Source organism: Notolepis coatsorum (assembly GCF_963971535.1).
Source record: "Notolepis coatsorum genome assembly, chromosome: 5".
NCBI lineage: Eukaryota > Metazoa > Chordata > Actinopteri > Aulopiformes > Paralepididae > Notolepis > Notolepis coatsorum.
This window is the reverse complement of record NC_140169.1, coordinates 42202103-42218343: the sequence shown is the minus strand read 5'-3', so window position 1 is coordinate 42218343 and position 16241 is coordinate 42202103. Positions and strand designations below refer to the sequence as shown.

The following is a 16241-nucleotide window of genomic DNA, read 5'->3' as shown; positions in this document are numbered from 1 at the left end:
AGCGCTCCACAGGAGTACTAAACGAGGCATAATGATTTTACTGCAACGAATGTTATAATAAAAGCCCTTCGTTCTATACACTTGTCTGATTGAAAACTTTATTAACAGACCGCAGAATGGGCACAACTCAGCACGCTCTGAGCAAAGGAAGGAACTGAGATATGAATGTGTAATGCCTGCCTTGCTATGGTCCGGTAAATACGCTGATGTTATTGAACGTGTAACTATATAACGTTAATGCCACAAAACTAATGCCTTTGTTAATCATAAGTAGTAACTTTGATGCAGTAGCGTGTGTGTGTGGGGGCGGCGTTGTGCAGGTCGCTTGACTGAAACTTTTTTCAAAGTTTGAACGTGTGGACCAGATTGACGCGACACAAATTGATGGATATTTATGGGCTACTGCCATTGGCACATTTGAGCTGATAGGCCGATGGCAGTCAACAAGGCACTTATCGGCCGATACCGATACCCGACCGATATATCGGTGCACCCCTAGTCTGTACACAGTAGGGGTGTAACGGTACACAAAATCCACGGTTCGGTACGTACCTCGGTTTTGAAGTCACGGTTCGGTATTATTTTCGGTACAGTAAAAAAAAATTGCTTCATTTATTTAACTGTATTAAACAATATAAAACGAATTGGCCATAATTTACTGAGCAAACTAATGCTTACTGCTGTAACCTACTAATACCACTTAATGTAAATCTGAAGATTATTATATAGCAGATGCCTTGGGACAACTGTAGCGTGTGCTTGTTTATACAGAGCCCCTTTCATGAGCAAGCCCTGCTTGAATACAGGGGCAGGGCTTGCTACAATCACGAAAGGGGCTAGTTTATACAGAGCTGGTATGACTTGCTGGCTGAAATATGGCCGAGAGGGAACTAGGTAGCGGGGCTCTATTACTTTTAACATGTGCTTAAACCCTGTGTTCTCGACAACAGAGTATGGTCGCAGATCTGCTGCTATAAAAACACATATGGCGTTTGTTATTGCTTTGGCCCGGTCTGAATTAATAGCGAGATGCTGCTTGAATGCCACAGGGAGCTGGGTTTGCTTCTTCGGTGTACCAGTGATATTCACATTAGGGTGATGCCGTTTCAAATGCGTGATAAAGTTGAACAATGCCGGCAACGTAGCCCCTTTCGTGACTGTGATGCAAGGCTTGCATCACAAGTGTGCATCACAGTCACGAAAGGGGCTAGCCGGCACGTAGCTTTAGTGCGATCCACCTGTCTTTGTCCATTACTGTGGTTAACTGGGAATCCGAAATGATCCCAAACGGGAGACTTGAATGTTGTGGGAGCATCTTCTAGCTCTGGCTGGTCAGTTAGTATTGACTCGCCATACTAAGGCTAATATGCTATGCTGAATTACAGCTCTCGTTCAGTGTAGCTGCGCGCTGCGTGGGATGAACAAACAACATCCGGTTAGTTGTGCACGTTATATTAGGGCCGGGGGGATTTAAGTTCAGCAAAAAAAGGTTCCATACCGTTGCAATCGTTCGGTGCACAGCGCATACTGTACCGGAGGACCACATTGAGGCGGTACAGTACGTATCCGCGTACCGTTACACCCCTAGTACACAGTAGGCTATGTGTGCTAGCAGAGCTAGTCTCCAGTCATGAGTCACGGTGCACCAAGTTGTCCACCAAAAAAGCACCAAAAGATAGAAAAGAAACTAGCAGAGCCAGAACTGTTCAACTCCCCTGGAGCCACAGCCAGCAGAGAAGCCGGTTTACTTTCGCTTTCAAACCAGCTGCAGCCTGAGAACTGTGTGAGTGTGAGGGGCTGTAACACTAAAGATGGCGGCAACGACAAAGAATTGCTGCAAAATAAACATAAATCAGTTGTTAAAAAAAAAAAAATTGGGCGGCTACGTGGTGCAGTGGGCAAGGCGCTCACCACGGATACTGGAGACGCTGGGTTCGCCTGTTCGAGTCCAGCGCTCCACATTGCTTTCAGTTTAGCTGGTCGTCCGTACTAATACACATTGGCCGTATTAGGGAGTGGGAAACTGATGGGTGGGGATCGGGCGTTGTGGACAGCGACTCCTACAGGTCGGTTGGTGCGCCTGCGCAGTAGAATCAGGAAGCGATGGGGGGCGGCGCCCCTCCAAAGCGCAGACCCCTGACGCTGAAAGATCGCGCCGCGCAGGTGAAAAGATGCGACTGCTGTTACCTCGAGACTTAGTCCACATTGTAGCCGGCTTGTGGGAGGCAAGAAACAGCGTTCGAGACAGGGGAGGGTTGAATTGGATGATACGAAATTGGGATGGGAGAAAAAATTGAAAATGGGAGAAAAAAAGTGATATGATATTGTTATCTATCGTTATCGCGATATCATTTTTGGCTATATCGCCCAGCCCTAGTTCGAACGTCCGTTTGAAAAACCCTGACGAAGTTTGAATCACTTTATTCAAATTGAGGATTTAGTAAAAAAAATAAAAAAATTTACAAATTATGAATGTTTTATTTGTTTATTTAAATTTGTTCATTAAAAACGAAGGTTCGAACGTCTGTTCGAAAAACCCTGACGAAGTTTGAATCACTATTCAAATTGAGGATTTAGTTTGAGGATATATATATATATTAAAAAAAGTATACTTTTATTTCTTTCTTATTTTACTTATTTAATTAAAAACGAAGGTTCGAACGTCCGTGCGAAGAACCCTGACGAAGTTTGAATCCCAAAAACAGGCTTCGGGGACAGCCTTAAGGCCTCTGCATGCTACAGAAACTTCAAAGCAACTGCACCACAACATCGACAAAGCAACGGTGTTGCAGACACTCTACCTTTATGCTTCTGCAAAATCAACGCGCAGCCTATGTAACATTGTACCCCGTACGTAGCTAGGTTCCCTAGATAGATGACGCTTCCCTTCACAACCAACCCATTGATAACAGGCAGAAGAATAAGCATCATTTTTACTTCCGGGCGGGGGTTTCAAAATAAAAGAGCGAGTCTAAAAGCACCGTAAATACGTTTATTTTTTACAATATCTAATGTTACACGAACCTAAACTAATCTAAAGTTAGTTTAGGTTCGTGTTAACGTTAGATAATGTACAAAATAAACGTATTTCCGGTGCTTTTAGTCGTCGCTCTTTTATTTTGAAATCCCCCGACCGGAAGTATTATAGTGTCTGTTGCTAGCAGCTTAACTTTTGTCAGCCGGTTCTGTGCTTCAACGTAACTTCATTAGTTTCCAATGGAGAGGAGAGAAAGACCGGCTCACATGCAGCTCAAACTACCCGTTGGAATAAATTAATTGATTGATGTTTAACTTGTCCCTGTGTGTGTCCAGTCATTACGACTAGCAAACGTTGTATTTAACATTACCTCAGGATACCATTGTATTTAGTTGGTTAGCTATGTAGCTAATGTGGATAGCATTTTGAATATCACCAATGTTAGCTGGCTGGCTACAGCTTTATTTACTAAATTATGGAGGCTTTTTAATCATCAAGGTAAGAGAGGATTTGTCATGATCAACTGAAGGCGTATGCTATGGAACAATATGTGCTTGGGTTTTCAGAAAAAGGCCAGTTATGACGCTAATTATTTAGCTAATATTGATAGCATAGCTTGCTGCCTACAACAATGGCGGATGGTATTCCTCGCTGACCATATTATTCTATGACAGCCCCGCCCCCATTCACTACCAACCAATCACTGCTACGCAATACCAACGCAACGGGTCTTTAGATTAGATTTTGGACACAGGTACGCAACGCCCAAGCAACACAGTCTACAAGACTGTCTGCAACAAGCGCGCTGAAATCGCGCCGATGTTGTGTTGAAGTTGCTTTGAATTTGCTGTAGCATGTAGAGGCCTTTACCAAACATTATTTATATTATTCAAATAACTCAAACATGTTCCGTTGTGATGTCACAGTATGATGACATAAACAAACATTCTAGAACATTTGTGATGTCACAGTATGATGTCATAATAGTACATTCTAGAACATTTGTGATGTCACAGTATGATGTCATAATAGCACATTCTAGAACATTTGTGATGTCACAGTATGATGTCATAATCAAACAATCTAGAGCATTTGTGATGTCACAGTATGATGTCATAATAGTAGGCACGGTGGTGTAGTGGTTAACACTGTCGCCTCACAGCAAGAAGGTCCAGGGTTCGAATCCCGCTTGGGGACCAGGTTTCCATGATGCCAGTTACCCAGGTGGGGTATCTCCCAGGCCTTTCTGTGTGGAGTTTGCATGTTCTCCCCGTGCTCGCAAGGGTTTCCCCCCCCGATAAGATAAACCCAATGGAAAAACATGCACAACAACAAGATCGCTAACGCTGTGGCGTCCTTGACGAAGACGGACAGGAGCACTTGGATTGGTCCCCTGGCGCGGCTCACGTGGCGCCTGTCTGCTCCCGGCTGCCCTTGGGGGGGAAGGACGACGGGATGGGTTAATCGCAGATACGCATTGTATGCCAAATGGTGACCTCGGAGCAGGTCCTAAATTATTATTCTAGAACATTTGTGATGTCACAGTATGATGTCATAATCAAACATTCTAGAACATTTGTATAATATATATTCAACAATTCTCTGGCCGTAGGGTGTGGTAGTGAGGGGCAGGTGGAGGTGGCTAGGAAGATGCAGAGCATTGGGGGGGTGGGTATAAGTAAGGTGGCGAGAGTAGGGGAGAAGAGGGGGGGGGGATGTAAGGGGGTGATAGTTGGGGTACCGGTCGAGGTTACAGTAGAGCAGCTGGTGGAAGAGCTAAAGGAGGACAGGCGTAATGGCATAGTTAAGAGTGCAGCAAGGATGAAGAGGGGAGCGGAGAGGGCAGTGACGGGGACGGTAGTGATTACGTTTGAGGGTGGGGTTGTTCCTAGGGAGGTATTAGTAGGGCGTAGGATGTATAGGGTTAGGGAATTTGTTCATAATCCTCTTAGGTGCTATAGGTGCCAGGGGTTTGGCCATATAGCTACCACGTGTATGAAGGGGATGAGGTGCGCTAGGTGTGGCGGGGAACATGAATATGGGAAATGTGGAGAGGGAGTGAAGCCGAGGTGCTGTAGTTGTGGTGGGGAGCACAGTGTAGCGTTTCGGGGGTGCGAGGTGATGATGAAGCAGGTCGCGGATCGGAGAGAGAGAAGGGAGGGTAAGTTGACGTATGCTGGGGCGGTTAGCAGGGCAGGACAGGGGAGCCAAGAAAGGGTGCAGGGGGTTGAAGGAGGGCATTTGGCAGTGAGGGTAGAGCAGGTGGAAAGAGACAGGGGAAGGGAGGAGAAATTAGGTATTGTGGCCTTCGTGGCAGGGGTAGTTACTGGTATGGCAGAGGTTACGGGTAGAACAGAGATGGTGAAGATGATTGTTAGGATAGCGGTTCAACATCTGGGATTGGAAGGTCTGGACTGGAAGGAGGTGTGTAAAGAATTGGCTGAGGGGGCTGCGAGGGACAAGGCTGCGAGGGACAAAGCAGCCCAGGATAAGATAGCAGGGGGCAAGGAGGGTCCCGCGGAGGGGGGCTCAGACAGGAAGTAGCAGCAGTAGATGCACTCCAATGGACAATGTAGTTGATGACGGGGTCCAGTAGAAGAAGAAAAAGAAGGTGAAGAAGGAGAAGAAGGAGAAGAAGAAGAGCCCATAAAAAGAATTGCGGAGGGCAGTAATACGCCTCGATGCGTCTACTCTGCCGGAAATTCAAATAAGAAGAAGAAGAAGAAGAAGAAGGCTGGTTATGTATGGATCTCCCTTAGAGAGAGTAAAGGTGTTTAAATTTTTGGGAGTTTGGTTTGACGAAAGATTGAATTGGGCTGTTCATATAGAGAAAATCCTGGCAAAGTGTGAAAGAATAGTGAATGTGCTGAGAAGTTTGGCTGGGAGTGGGTGGGGAGCGGATAGAGAGACCACGTGCATGATATACCAGGCGATGATCAGGTCAACAATTGATTATGGTTGTTATGTGTACGGCTCTGCGGCCAAGTTTAATTTGCGAAAGCTGGATGTGCTTCAGTGCAAGGCTTTGAGAATCTGCTGTGGAGCTTTTAAGACCACCCCTGCTTCAGCACTATTGGTGGAAATGGGGGAGTTGCCCCTAAACCTGAGGAGAGTAAAGTTAGGGCTACAGTACTGGGCAAAATTGAGTGGGACAAGTCTGTCCTTCCCAGCTAGGTGTTTACTTTCAGGAGATGGGGATAAGTATAAACCTTTTTTGGCCAGTATTGATCAGTGGGCCAGGAAGTTGAGACTGCATCAGGGGGGAGTGGCGGAGCACACTCGGTGGCTATCAGTGCCATTTTGGCTATTGCCTGATCGAGTCATTGAACTTAGGTTCTTGAAGGAGGAGGATAAGGGCGAGATTGTGGAGGAAATAGAGAGGTTCCTTCTGGAATCAGGGGCTCTGGAGGTGTACACTGATGGCTCTGTGGATCCTGAAAGTGGGAGGGCAGGATTTGGGTGGTGGGTGCCTTGGTTAGGGATCGGTAAGGGACAAAGAATATCCGATGGCAGCTCAGTATTTGTGACAGAGTTGCTTGCCATCCTCTGGGCATTGTGGTGGGTGGAGGAAGTGGGACCAAGCCAGGTGATTATATGCTCTGACTCGGCTGCTGCACTGATGGCTCTGAGTGCAGGTGGGTCTAAAGCTCGCCCTGATCTCATTCAGGAAATAATGTTGGTTTTATATAGGATTGCGAAGGCAGGCTGGTCAGTGGAGGTTTGTTGGGTCCCGGGACACGCTGGGATTGCGGGGAATGAGATGGCTGACTCCCTTGCCAAACAGAGCCTGGGAAGGGAGGAAGAGATAGGTATTTCAATGGGAAGAGTAGAACTCAGAGATAAGATAAAGAAAGGAGTTGAGGCTGAGTGGCAGGATGAGTGGGAAAGGGGGACCAAGGGAAGGCACTATTTCTCTCTGCAGCCTCGGGTCAAGATCAAGGTGGAGGGATATGGGTCAAGGAGTGATAGGGTGAAGATGTGTAGACTGAGGCTGGGGCACTGTGGGTTGAACAGTAGCTTGTTCATTGTGGGCAAACATCCAGATGGGGTGTGTGAATGTGGAGAGACTGAAACTGTCGAGCATGTCTTCCTAAAATGTGAAAGGTATAGGAAAGAGAGGGAAATCTTTTATAAAAGTCTGGTAGAGCTGGGAGTATCTTCCTTCTCTCTTAAATCATTCTTTGGCATGGATAATGAGAACCACCAGTTGATCACAGAGGCAGTGCTGACATTTCTGCATGCTTCAGAGTTGTACCAGAGGATATAGCGTTAGTGTATGTATTAGTATTGGACAGGCAAGAGGAGCAGAGAAGAAGGAGAAAGTGTGAGTTGAAGAGGCCTAAAGATGGAACACCACTAGTGTAGTATAAGAAATCCCGCGGAGGGGGGCTCAGACAGGAAGTAGCAGCAGTAGCTGCACTCCAATGGACAATGTAGGTGATGACGGGGTCCAGTAGAAGAAGAAAAAGAAGGAGAAGAAGGAGAAGAAGAAGAGCCCATAAAAAGAATTGCGGAGGGCAGTAATACGCCTCGATGCGTCTACTCTGCCGGAAATTCAAATAAGAAGAAGAAGAAGAAGATCTCATTGGAGGGGGTGGGGGGTGGAGGGAGGTGGCGATGAGATGGAGGGTTCCCCCTCTTGGGGGGGCCCTCCAAGAGAGGAGACGATGTTTGTATTGTGATTGTATGACAAGAGGAGCAGAGAAGAAGGAGACAGAGATGATAGAAATGTGTTTTGAAGATGAGAAGAAGAAGAGGAGTGTAAACTTTCTCAAGTGTGGGCGAAGCAAGAATTGTGGAGGGCAGTAATACGCCACGATGCGTCTACACTGCCGGAAATTCAAATAAGAAGAAGAAGAAGAAGAAGATCTCATTGTGCATCTTGAAACAGTACTGAACAGATAGACTAAACAACATAGATTGAAGCCTGCATTTCTCAAAATGCACCAAGGGTTGCCTACCATGTTGCTGAGGAAACGTGAGTGTCAACAACGGCTAGCTAGCTGTTCTACTTGAATACTGAATGTTAATATTGAATCAGACAATATTGAATACTGAATGTTGATATCAGACCATATTGAATACTGAATGTTAATTCAGGTTGACAGTTGACATCATTTGACAGTTGACAGGGGTCTGGAAAGTTGATTTAATAAAAGAAAAAATACTATGTAATCAGATTAATCACTTTATTCAAATTGAGGATTTAGTTTGAGGATATAAAATGTTTTAAATAAAAAAGAATTTATTAAAAAAAAATTGAATTTTTTTTTAATTAAAAACGAAGGTTCGAACGTCATTCCGAATCCCAAAAACAGGCTACGGGGACAGCCTTACCAAACATTATTTATATTATTCAAATGTCTCTCAAACATGTTCCGTTGTGATGTCACACAGTATGATGTCATAAACAAACATTCTAGAACATTTGTGATGTCACAGTATGATGTCATAATAGAACATTCTATAGCGGTCAGGTGGCGTAACGGAGATTGCGCTCGTCACCAATGCAAGAGGCTGCGGTCTTGACTAGAGTTGTTCCGATACCATTCCAAGTGCATAATGTCACACATTGTACACTAAACTACTTGGTGTTTTAGCATTCATGCAATGCATATAGGGATATTTTTATATAGAGTACGGTGCATGCCATATGTATTTTTATACTAATGTATATATATATATCTCTTCAATTTCACACAATTACTGTATACATCTCTCGGCATACTAATATTACATATAGACATTTTCAAGGTAAATCAAAAATATGTATAGAAAACGCAGTAATTTAGCAAAACTGCATACGCGCTTCACATTCTATAAATGGGGGGGGGGGGGGGGGATCATGATTGCACATAAATTATTCCAAGTGCATAATGCCACACATTGTACACTACACCACTTGGTGTTTTATCATTCATGAAATGCAATGCATATAGGGATATTTTTTATATAGATTACGTTGCATGCCATATGCATTTTTATAATAATGTATATATATATTGCTTCAATTTCACACAATTACTGTATATCTCAGCATACTAATATGTCTTGTGATGGGAAAGTTTAAAGGTTCCATGTGGTATTCTACAATAGGGTATTATTCATCATTTCATATGTGATTATCAGTGTGTTTCATATGTATCATTCATCTATCATTACATATGTGATTACCAAGATATATTTCAGATAGACTATAATGTCTGACTGTGGGATGTTTGTTTGTGGGATTATGGGGACGTGACTTTTAGTGTGTTCAGATCCAAACTGAAGGTCATGATGAACTATGTTCGCAAATAGTTAGTGGGGATCATCCGATTCCAGTCGATTGTTTACACATGACAGGATGACTCCCTTTTCCTATAAAAGATCCCCCAGTATGTATCTTTCATTGTGTGTCGGTTCCCATGCTGTACTTTTGATATGCAATGGGAAGCGATTCCACCATTCTGATCAGAATAAACTCTCAGAACTAAAGAAACCCTTTGTGACAGTTTCCTTGTGTGCAACCCCGGATAAGACGTTTTAAGACTTAGAGAGAGAGAGAGAGAGAGAGAGAGACTCTACTCAGATGGTATTTACTGTACCAACCACCGTTATAGTTGATCATGACACTGCCAGAAAGGATGTAGTATTCCTTCTAGATGGTTCTGACGGCACAAGGAATGGATTCCCAGCTATGCGTAATTTTGTTGAGAGAGTGGTGGAGAAACTCAATGTGGGAGAAAACAAAGACCGCGTCTCTGTGGTCCAGTACAGCAGAGATCAAGAGGTTCATTTCTATCTGAACACATACACCACAAAAGAGGATATTCTTGCCATTTGTGGTTGTATTTCTCTAGAATGAGAGAGAGAGAAATGAGAGAGAGAGAGAGAGAGAGAGAAAGAAAGAAAGAAAGAAAGTGTGTGTGTACATGTCCACGGATGTGCGCTTGCCATAGTGATTGATGACACTTCACAGGCATGTCTTTAGTATAGGTTAGAAAGCAACCTGGGTTCTCAGACAGAGAGAGAGAGAGAGAGAGAAAGCTCCCGTCTGGTAGAGATTTGGGCTCTACTGAGCCTACCTTTCTAGTTGAAACGTTGCAATTTTTACATCATGCGTAAGCTGTCAACTAGCGAGATGCGTTGTTACAGAGCTGGTTACAGAGCTGGTCCACACTGCTATTATGAAATGACCCGAAATGTATGTAAGCTTGTCAACTAAAGCGGTCCGTGTTTAATAATAATAATAATAATGACTTGGATTTATATAGCGCGACAGCGCGGGTGAGCAAACTCGTCACACAGCAGCCAGTGACCATTCATACCTTGTATACACAGACGCACTCTGCCATACAGTAGTTAATGTTAAATAAAGCCCATTTGAATTGAGAGAGAGCGAGAGTGTGTGTGTATGTAAGCTTTTTTTTTTTTTTTTTATCTGAGAGAATGTCCGCGAATGTCCTCAGACTCCTCACGCAGGAGAGGAGAAACGACTGCAAAAAGTCGAGTCCCGTGGATATTATTGCAACAGATAATTCATACATTATTATGTTTAGAATTTGGATGGGGGGGTAGGCTCTGATACCAGTCTCACGCCTCTGCGGGGGTGTAACACCTATTCACAGCGCACACGCCGCTATTGTGTGTGTGCGCGCGTCCATGTATGTGCGTTTCGTGACGCAATGTAGTTCTTATCGCAAATGGAGATTATTACAATCATGCCATCTAGCAAGAATTAAACGTATTTACAAGTCGTATTAGGTTTAGCAAGTTGGGGGACGTATACCTTACATGTCAAAGCACTAGAAATGGCCATTTTTCTATTTTTATCGATTTCTGAAAAGATGTCCTTTTTGAGCATTTAAGAGGGATTCTAATTTCTTTTGTTGTCCGCCGACGGGTTCAAAGCTCCAGCGTGACCCCTAAGGGTTAAATGTATTGAAATGAGGTGCTTCTTTGGCGATGCAATAGCCCATATTGAAAGGAAGAGTTTCGTTTTGCTAGGAATTATGGGATTTGGTGTTGGATGTATAGACTACGCAGATAGGGACATGGTCTTTAATCGCACGATAGACTACAAGTACCAGGTATATAGCGTGACCCAGATTCACTCCACACGCAAATCTTTTTTTTCACTCAGGCTATCGGTGATCGCAGTAAGTTCATTCATTGCCGACAGATTCTTTCATAGCACCACGACATTGTGTCGCACTGTATAGCCTTGGTTGTAGGCTAATGTTTTTAAAAAAATGTATCCAATTTGTATGGATTAATTTAGGAGTGAAATGCGAATGAAGGGTTGAAATCACAACTCGCAACGTTGCTCCCAAATAATATTTCCAACTCGCAACGGCCAAATTAAGGGGCAATTTGCGACGAGATCACTGTACAGCCCTGTATACGGGTGCTGTAGTAGTGCATTGAGTGTGTCGGATAGTAGAGTGACACTACTTCCTTAGCCAACAGTAGTCTACTGCATGTTCACCGTGACTCTCTGGTTCATATATTTTTTTATTCAGCACAAAATCAAGACGGTACAGATATGCAGATATATTTTACAACTAGTTCTCAATTAACATTCTGTCTGTACCGTGTCATTAAGACACAGCTATGCTTGGGGAAGGGGCGTAAAAAATAAATACATAAATAAAATAAAATAATAAATAAAAAAATATAAAAAAAACAGGTAAACCAGAATATACTACATGTGTGGATCAAACCATTTAAAAAGAAAATGACAATAAAATGGGGAATAAGATAGAAAATAATAAGATGAAAATAAGTAATACGTTGCCTTTTTTTTTTTTAATTTTTTTTATTATTGCAAAACAAAACTTATTAAAAGTCAGTACTCAACACACAATGTATAATGAAACTTTCAGTAAAGGTGGTTAAAATATATGCAAGTACAGAAACAGGATAAAACAAAAATAGTCAATAATAACATTTTAACCGTATACCGTGTATATCCAGCGAAGTTACAATTATATAAATGTTAGTATATAATATACCCCGAATACCTATTTTCTAAAACCCTACACACATATGCTCCAGCTCAAATCCCCCCCTCCCGGACCCCCTCTTGGATAGTACCTCCATTATCCCTCACTCCTAACCAGACATCACCATTATAGGCTAGCTTTTATTCTCTCCACCACTTCTAACCACATTAACATTTTGGATTCATTGAGCCCTAGAATTCTTGCTGTTGATATTTCTTGATATATCACATCAAGATATGTAAGAAACCACACTTTCCGGCACATTTTTTCCGGTTGAAACCAACGTGATGCAATCAGTTTTTTAGCTACTGTGATACCCGATAAAACCAATCTTTTTAGTTGTGGGTTCACTGCAAACTCAAAAACATCATTCAATAGCAATACCGCGGGGTGTACAGGTATATTCCAAAATACGAGTATTGATAATTGTTGGGACACATCTTCCCAGAATGTCTTAACTGGTGGGCAGTCCCAATACATGTGCATAAATGTTCCTTCGTCCCCATTTGTACATTGGGAGCATTTGGAGTTTTGTATAAGCCCCATTTTGCACAGCCTTATAGGAGTCAAGTATGTCCTGTGAATATAGTTCAGATTGATTTGTTGATGATCCGGGTTCCTTGATGTAAGTCGGACATTTGCCCAGGCTCCTTGCCAATCAAAGTCATTTTCCAGGTCTGGTATATCCCTCCTCCAGACATTGTCTAGTTGAAGGGTTTCGTACGAGGACGTTAGTAATTGTGAATAAAAACCTGATACAAAACCTCCCAATGTATTTCTGTCATAGAAAAATTTGTGGTATCTGTGGTGTTCAATTGGTATGTGTAATGGAACACCGTGGGATCTCATACAAAGTTTTAACTGTATGTAAAAAAGCCATGTGGACTCGGTGAGGTTAAACTTTATGCATATTTCGACATAACTGCAGAGGCCCTTGTTATTAAAAATATCCCCTAATGAGTGTATGCCTCTTTCTTCCCATACAGGGAATCTTATAGGTCGTTTTCCCATTAAGAGAGCATTGTTATTGAATATGGGAGTGTGATTATGCCATACTTGATTGTTAGGAAATTTCCTTTGAGTTTCCCGCCATGTCCTGATAATACGTTGCCTTTATAGCCCTATTCGCTCTATACAAGCCCACTTTCTATTGAACTGTTCACCTTGCAACCTGATCAGATAAGTCATCCTCTCCATGTCCTGAATTTCTTTAACTTTGTTTAGCCATTGGTTATGTGTTGGGGGACTGGGTTTTTTAACCAATTAATTGTGATCATTTTCTTGGCAGCAGTTAACAGTATTTGAAGAAGATACACACTTTTCCTTCCCTCAATGCCCTCTGGTATGACTCCGAGGATGGCAGTTTTGAAATCTTGTGGGATGTCCATGTCGAATACTTTTTTTACATCCCTGAATACATCATCCCAGAAGTGACATAGTTTTGGGCTGCATGTCCAGAAAATGTGTGTATGGTTACCTATTTGTTCACCACATCCCCTCCAGCATTCGCTTGTGGGAGTTGTACCTGCTTTAGCAGTCAAGGGGGTCTTGAAAAACCTACTAATGACCTTCCATTTATATTCTCTCCAGGAATTAGAATTAGTCACCTTATGCTTATGTGCTTCAGTACAAACATCGAACCACTCCTCTTGTGAGATCTCCTGTTGGAGCTCAGCCTCCCACTTCAACTTAATGTATAGCGAGTCGTTGGGGTTCATTGATATTAGGTTTTGATATAATTTAGAAATAATTATCAATTTGGATATTAGCTATAACGCGTTCTATAGCAGAAGGGTTTCGAATTTTGTCCCAATCTTCCTGGTTTTCTAAAAAATCTCTTAATTGGAGACATCTGAAAAAGTCAGTACTAGGAAGGCTAAACTCCACTCTGAGTTGTTCGAAATATTTAAGCTGGCCGGAGTGAATAAGTTGGTGAACAAATGTCAGACCCTTTGTCCTCTATCCACTGAATCCTGCATCCAAAGTTGATGGTGTAAAGTCCCCAATGAAACCAATTGAGGTCAGACCCGATGTTAAAGGCAACCTGAACTCTTTCTGGACCACTCTCCATATTTGTATCGTAAATCTGGACCACACACCTATTGAGTCCTCCCTTATCTTATGTCCAGAGAATAATAAGGTAGTGAGTTGTTTCTGTGTAGATAAGTCTTTTTTCCACTGACTGTCTTTATTTTCAGCTGGAGGGGAGTTTGTCAGCAAGGCACCAAGCTACAAGATGAGGAAGTCTAGAGGAGGTACCACACACGCACACACACACACACACACACACACACACACACACACACGCACTCTAGGGCTGCATGATGTGGACAAACCATTAATATTATTATTTATATTGCATGTTACGTGCCCCCGTGGGGAGACTCAACACTAGGCCACAGACAGGATAGGTGAGGGTGCAGTGACACAAAACACCAGAGACAGATTGTAAAATAACAATATTTATTTTACACTAATGAGGATCAGCACCAAATAATATCAAAAGGAAACAAAAGCCCACCCCCCCCTTACAGGCGCGGACGCCCCAAAGTACAGGAGGTGGTGCTCACTCTAAGCTGGTGTCTTTAACAGTAGTTCTCCTACGTGATGCAGATGTAGACCCCAGGGTATCTTCCTGCCCTCAATGTCCCTGTGTGTGAAACAAAAGGTTAGAAATGGGAAAAGAAACAATCATCACAAACCGGGTGATGATTTGATACACCAATACACAAATACAGGTTATGGGTTACAGACTAAATATATAACAGGCAGGATCACACAAGATACAACTATACAATACAAATGGCTAAGCCACCAGAGCCCTTCCCAGCTCTCACACCATCTGTAGCTCAACAGAGCTGTAAGTGGCTCATGTAACAGACATGAGCCCCACAGAGCTTTAACTAGCTCTCTCAATACCACAAGCCCAACAGAGCTTTACCTGGCCTATGAACCAAATTATGAGTCTACACACAAAACAAATGAGAGCCCCTTTTACAACACCACCAGATAGTTACCATACACCGACCGGGCTCTGGCTAACAATGCATACACAGGGATTATATGAAGGGATGTGGAGGCCAATTAGGCTGATGAGCCTCAGCTGTGGTTGCTGCTGCTGCTTCTTCTGTTGGTTGGAGTGGAATGGTGATTGACCCTGAGAGGTAGATAGATTATATAGGAGGGAGACAAGAAAACAACACTACAACCTGCCTACATACATAACACATATTATATATATATACATAATAACCCATACAATATAATATTACATACATACATAATGAAATAAGGACAGAGTCCGTAACATGCAAATAAAATTGTATGATAAAAATATGATGTTAACGTCTCATCTTTCCTTCTAACGGGGCTGAAAGCACATTTTCAGTCAAATCAGTATAATAATAATAACTTGAACCAACAGGACAACTTTCAACTTTATTTGTAAAATGCCTCATCCTGCTGGGAACATGGGAGGAAGCAGCTTATTATTAAGTTATATTAACTTTAGTGGGTTCTATCATTTTTGTTGGCACCATTGGATTCCTTGACTCTGAACATGTATGTTTAGAAGTTCAAATCAATGTTCTAGCTCATTTAGAAGCCGAGATATTACAAAACCTACATTTTACAGTGGCCATTTTGTAAATTCACCTGGGCAAATGGAAACATGGATTTTCTGAATCCTTATACAATATCCTTTCCAAAAATGTATAGTATTGCAAATCCCCAAGAAAATCTAACAAAAGTATATAGTGAACTTGACTATGGGAGGCTGCTAACTTCACTAGCTAACTTCACGAGCTAACTTCACTAAACTAACTTCACTAGCTACCCAACACTTGGGTACCTTGAACATTGGTTGTTGAATCAAGTAAAATCCTACAGTAGGTAAGCATGTATTGTCAGCGTCAACGTTGACGTGAACGTGCGGCACACTTCATAGGTTTTGTTTTGCCGTAAACAAAACATTGATGTCGGCAAACAAAAAAAATTTAAGTAAAAAAAATAAACCTAATGAATATGAATGTCCGATTATAGAAATTATTGTATATTTAAATGGATTCTTGGAAGATTAGCCAATGAAGCTAAAAGCCATCCGAAAAGGAATTAATTCAAACTACAGTATGTGCAATTGGATTTTCAACAACATAATTTGTTAGCCCGACATGCTGTTTGCAATACTTTTTTTATTTATTTTTTTTTTTTATAATATTGATCTTTTCCCCCCTCCTTTTTCCTCCGATTTTCTCCCATCTCAATGTTAGTCGTTATGC

General features: G+C 42.4%; 1 protein-coding gene across 1 annotated transcript in view; it reads left to right on the top strand.

Moving 5' to 3' along the window:
• Nucleotides 1-16241, top strand: part of LOC311228754 (non-structural maintenance of chromosomes element 4 homolog A-like) — a 141318-nt gene that overhangs the window by 53681 nt on the left and 71396 nt on the right. Inside the window, exon 2 of the mRNA XM_084314696.1 lies at nucleotides 14163-14219. Coding sequence (XP_084170822.1) covers nucleotides 14201-14219 — 19 coding nt within the window. The 5' untranslated portion in view covers nucleotides 14163-14200. The remainder of the gene's footprint in view (nucleotides 1-14162; nucleotides 14220-16241) is intronic.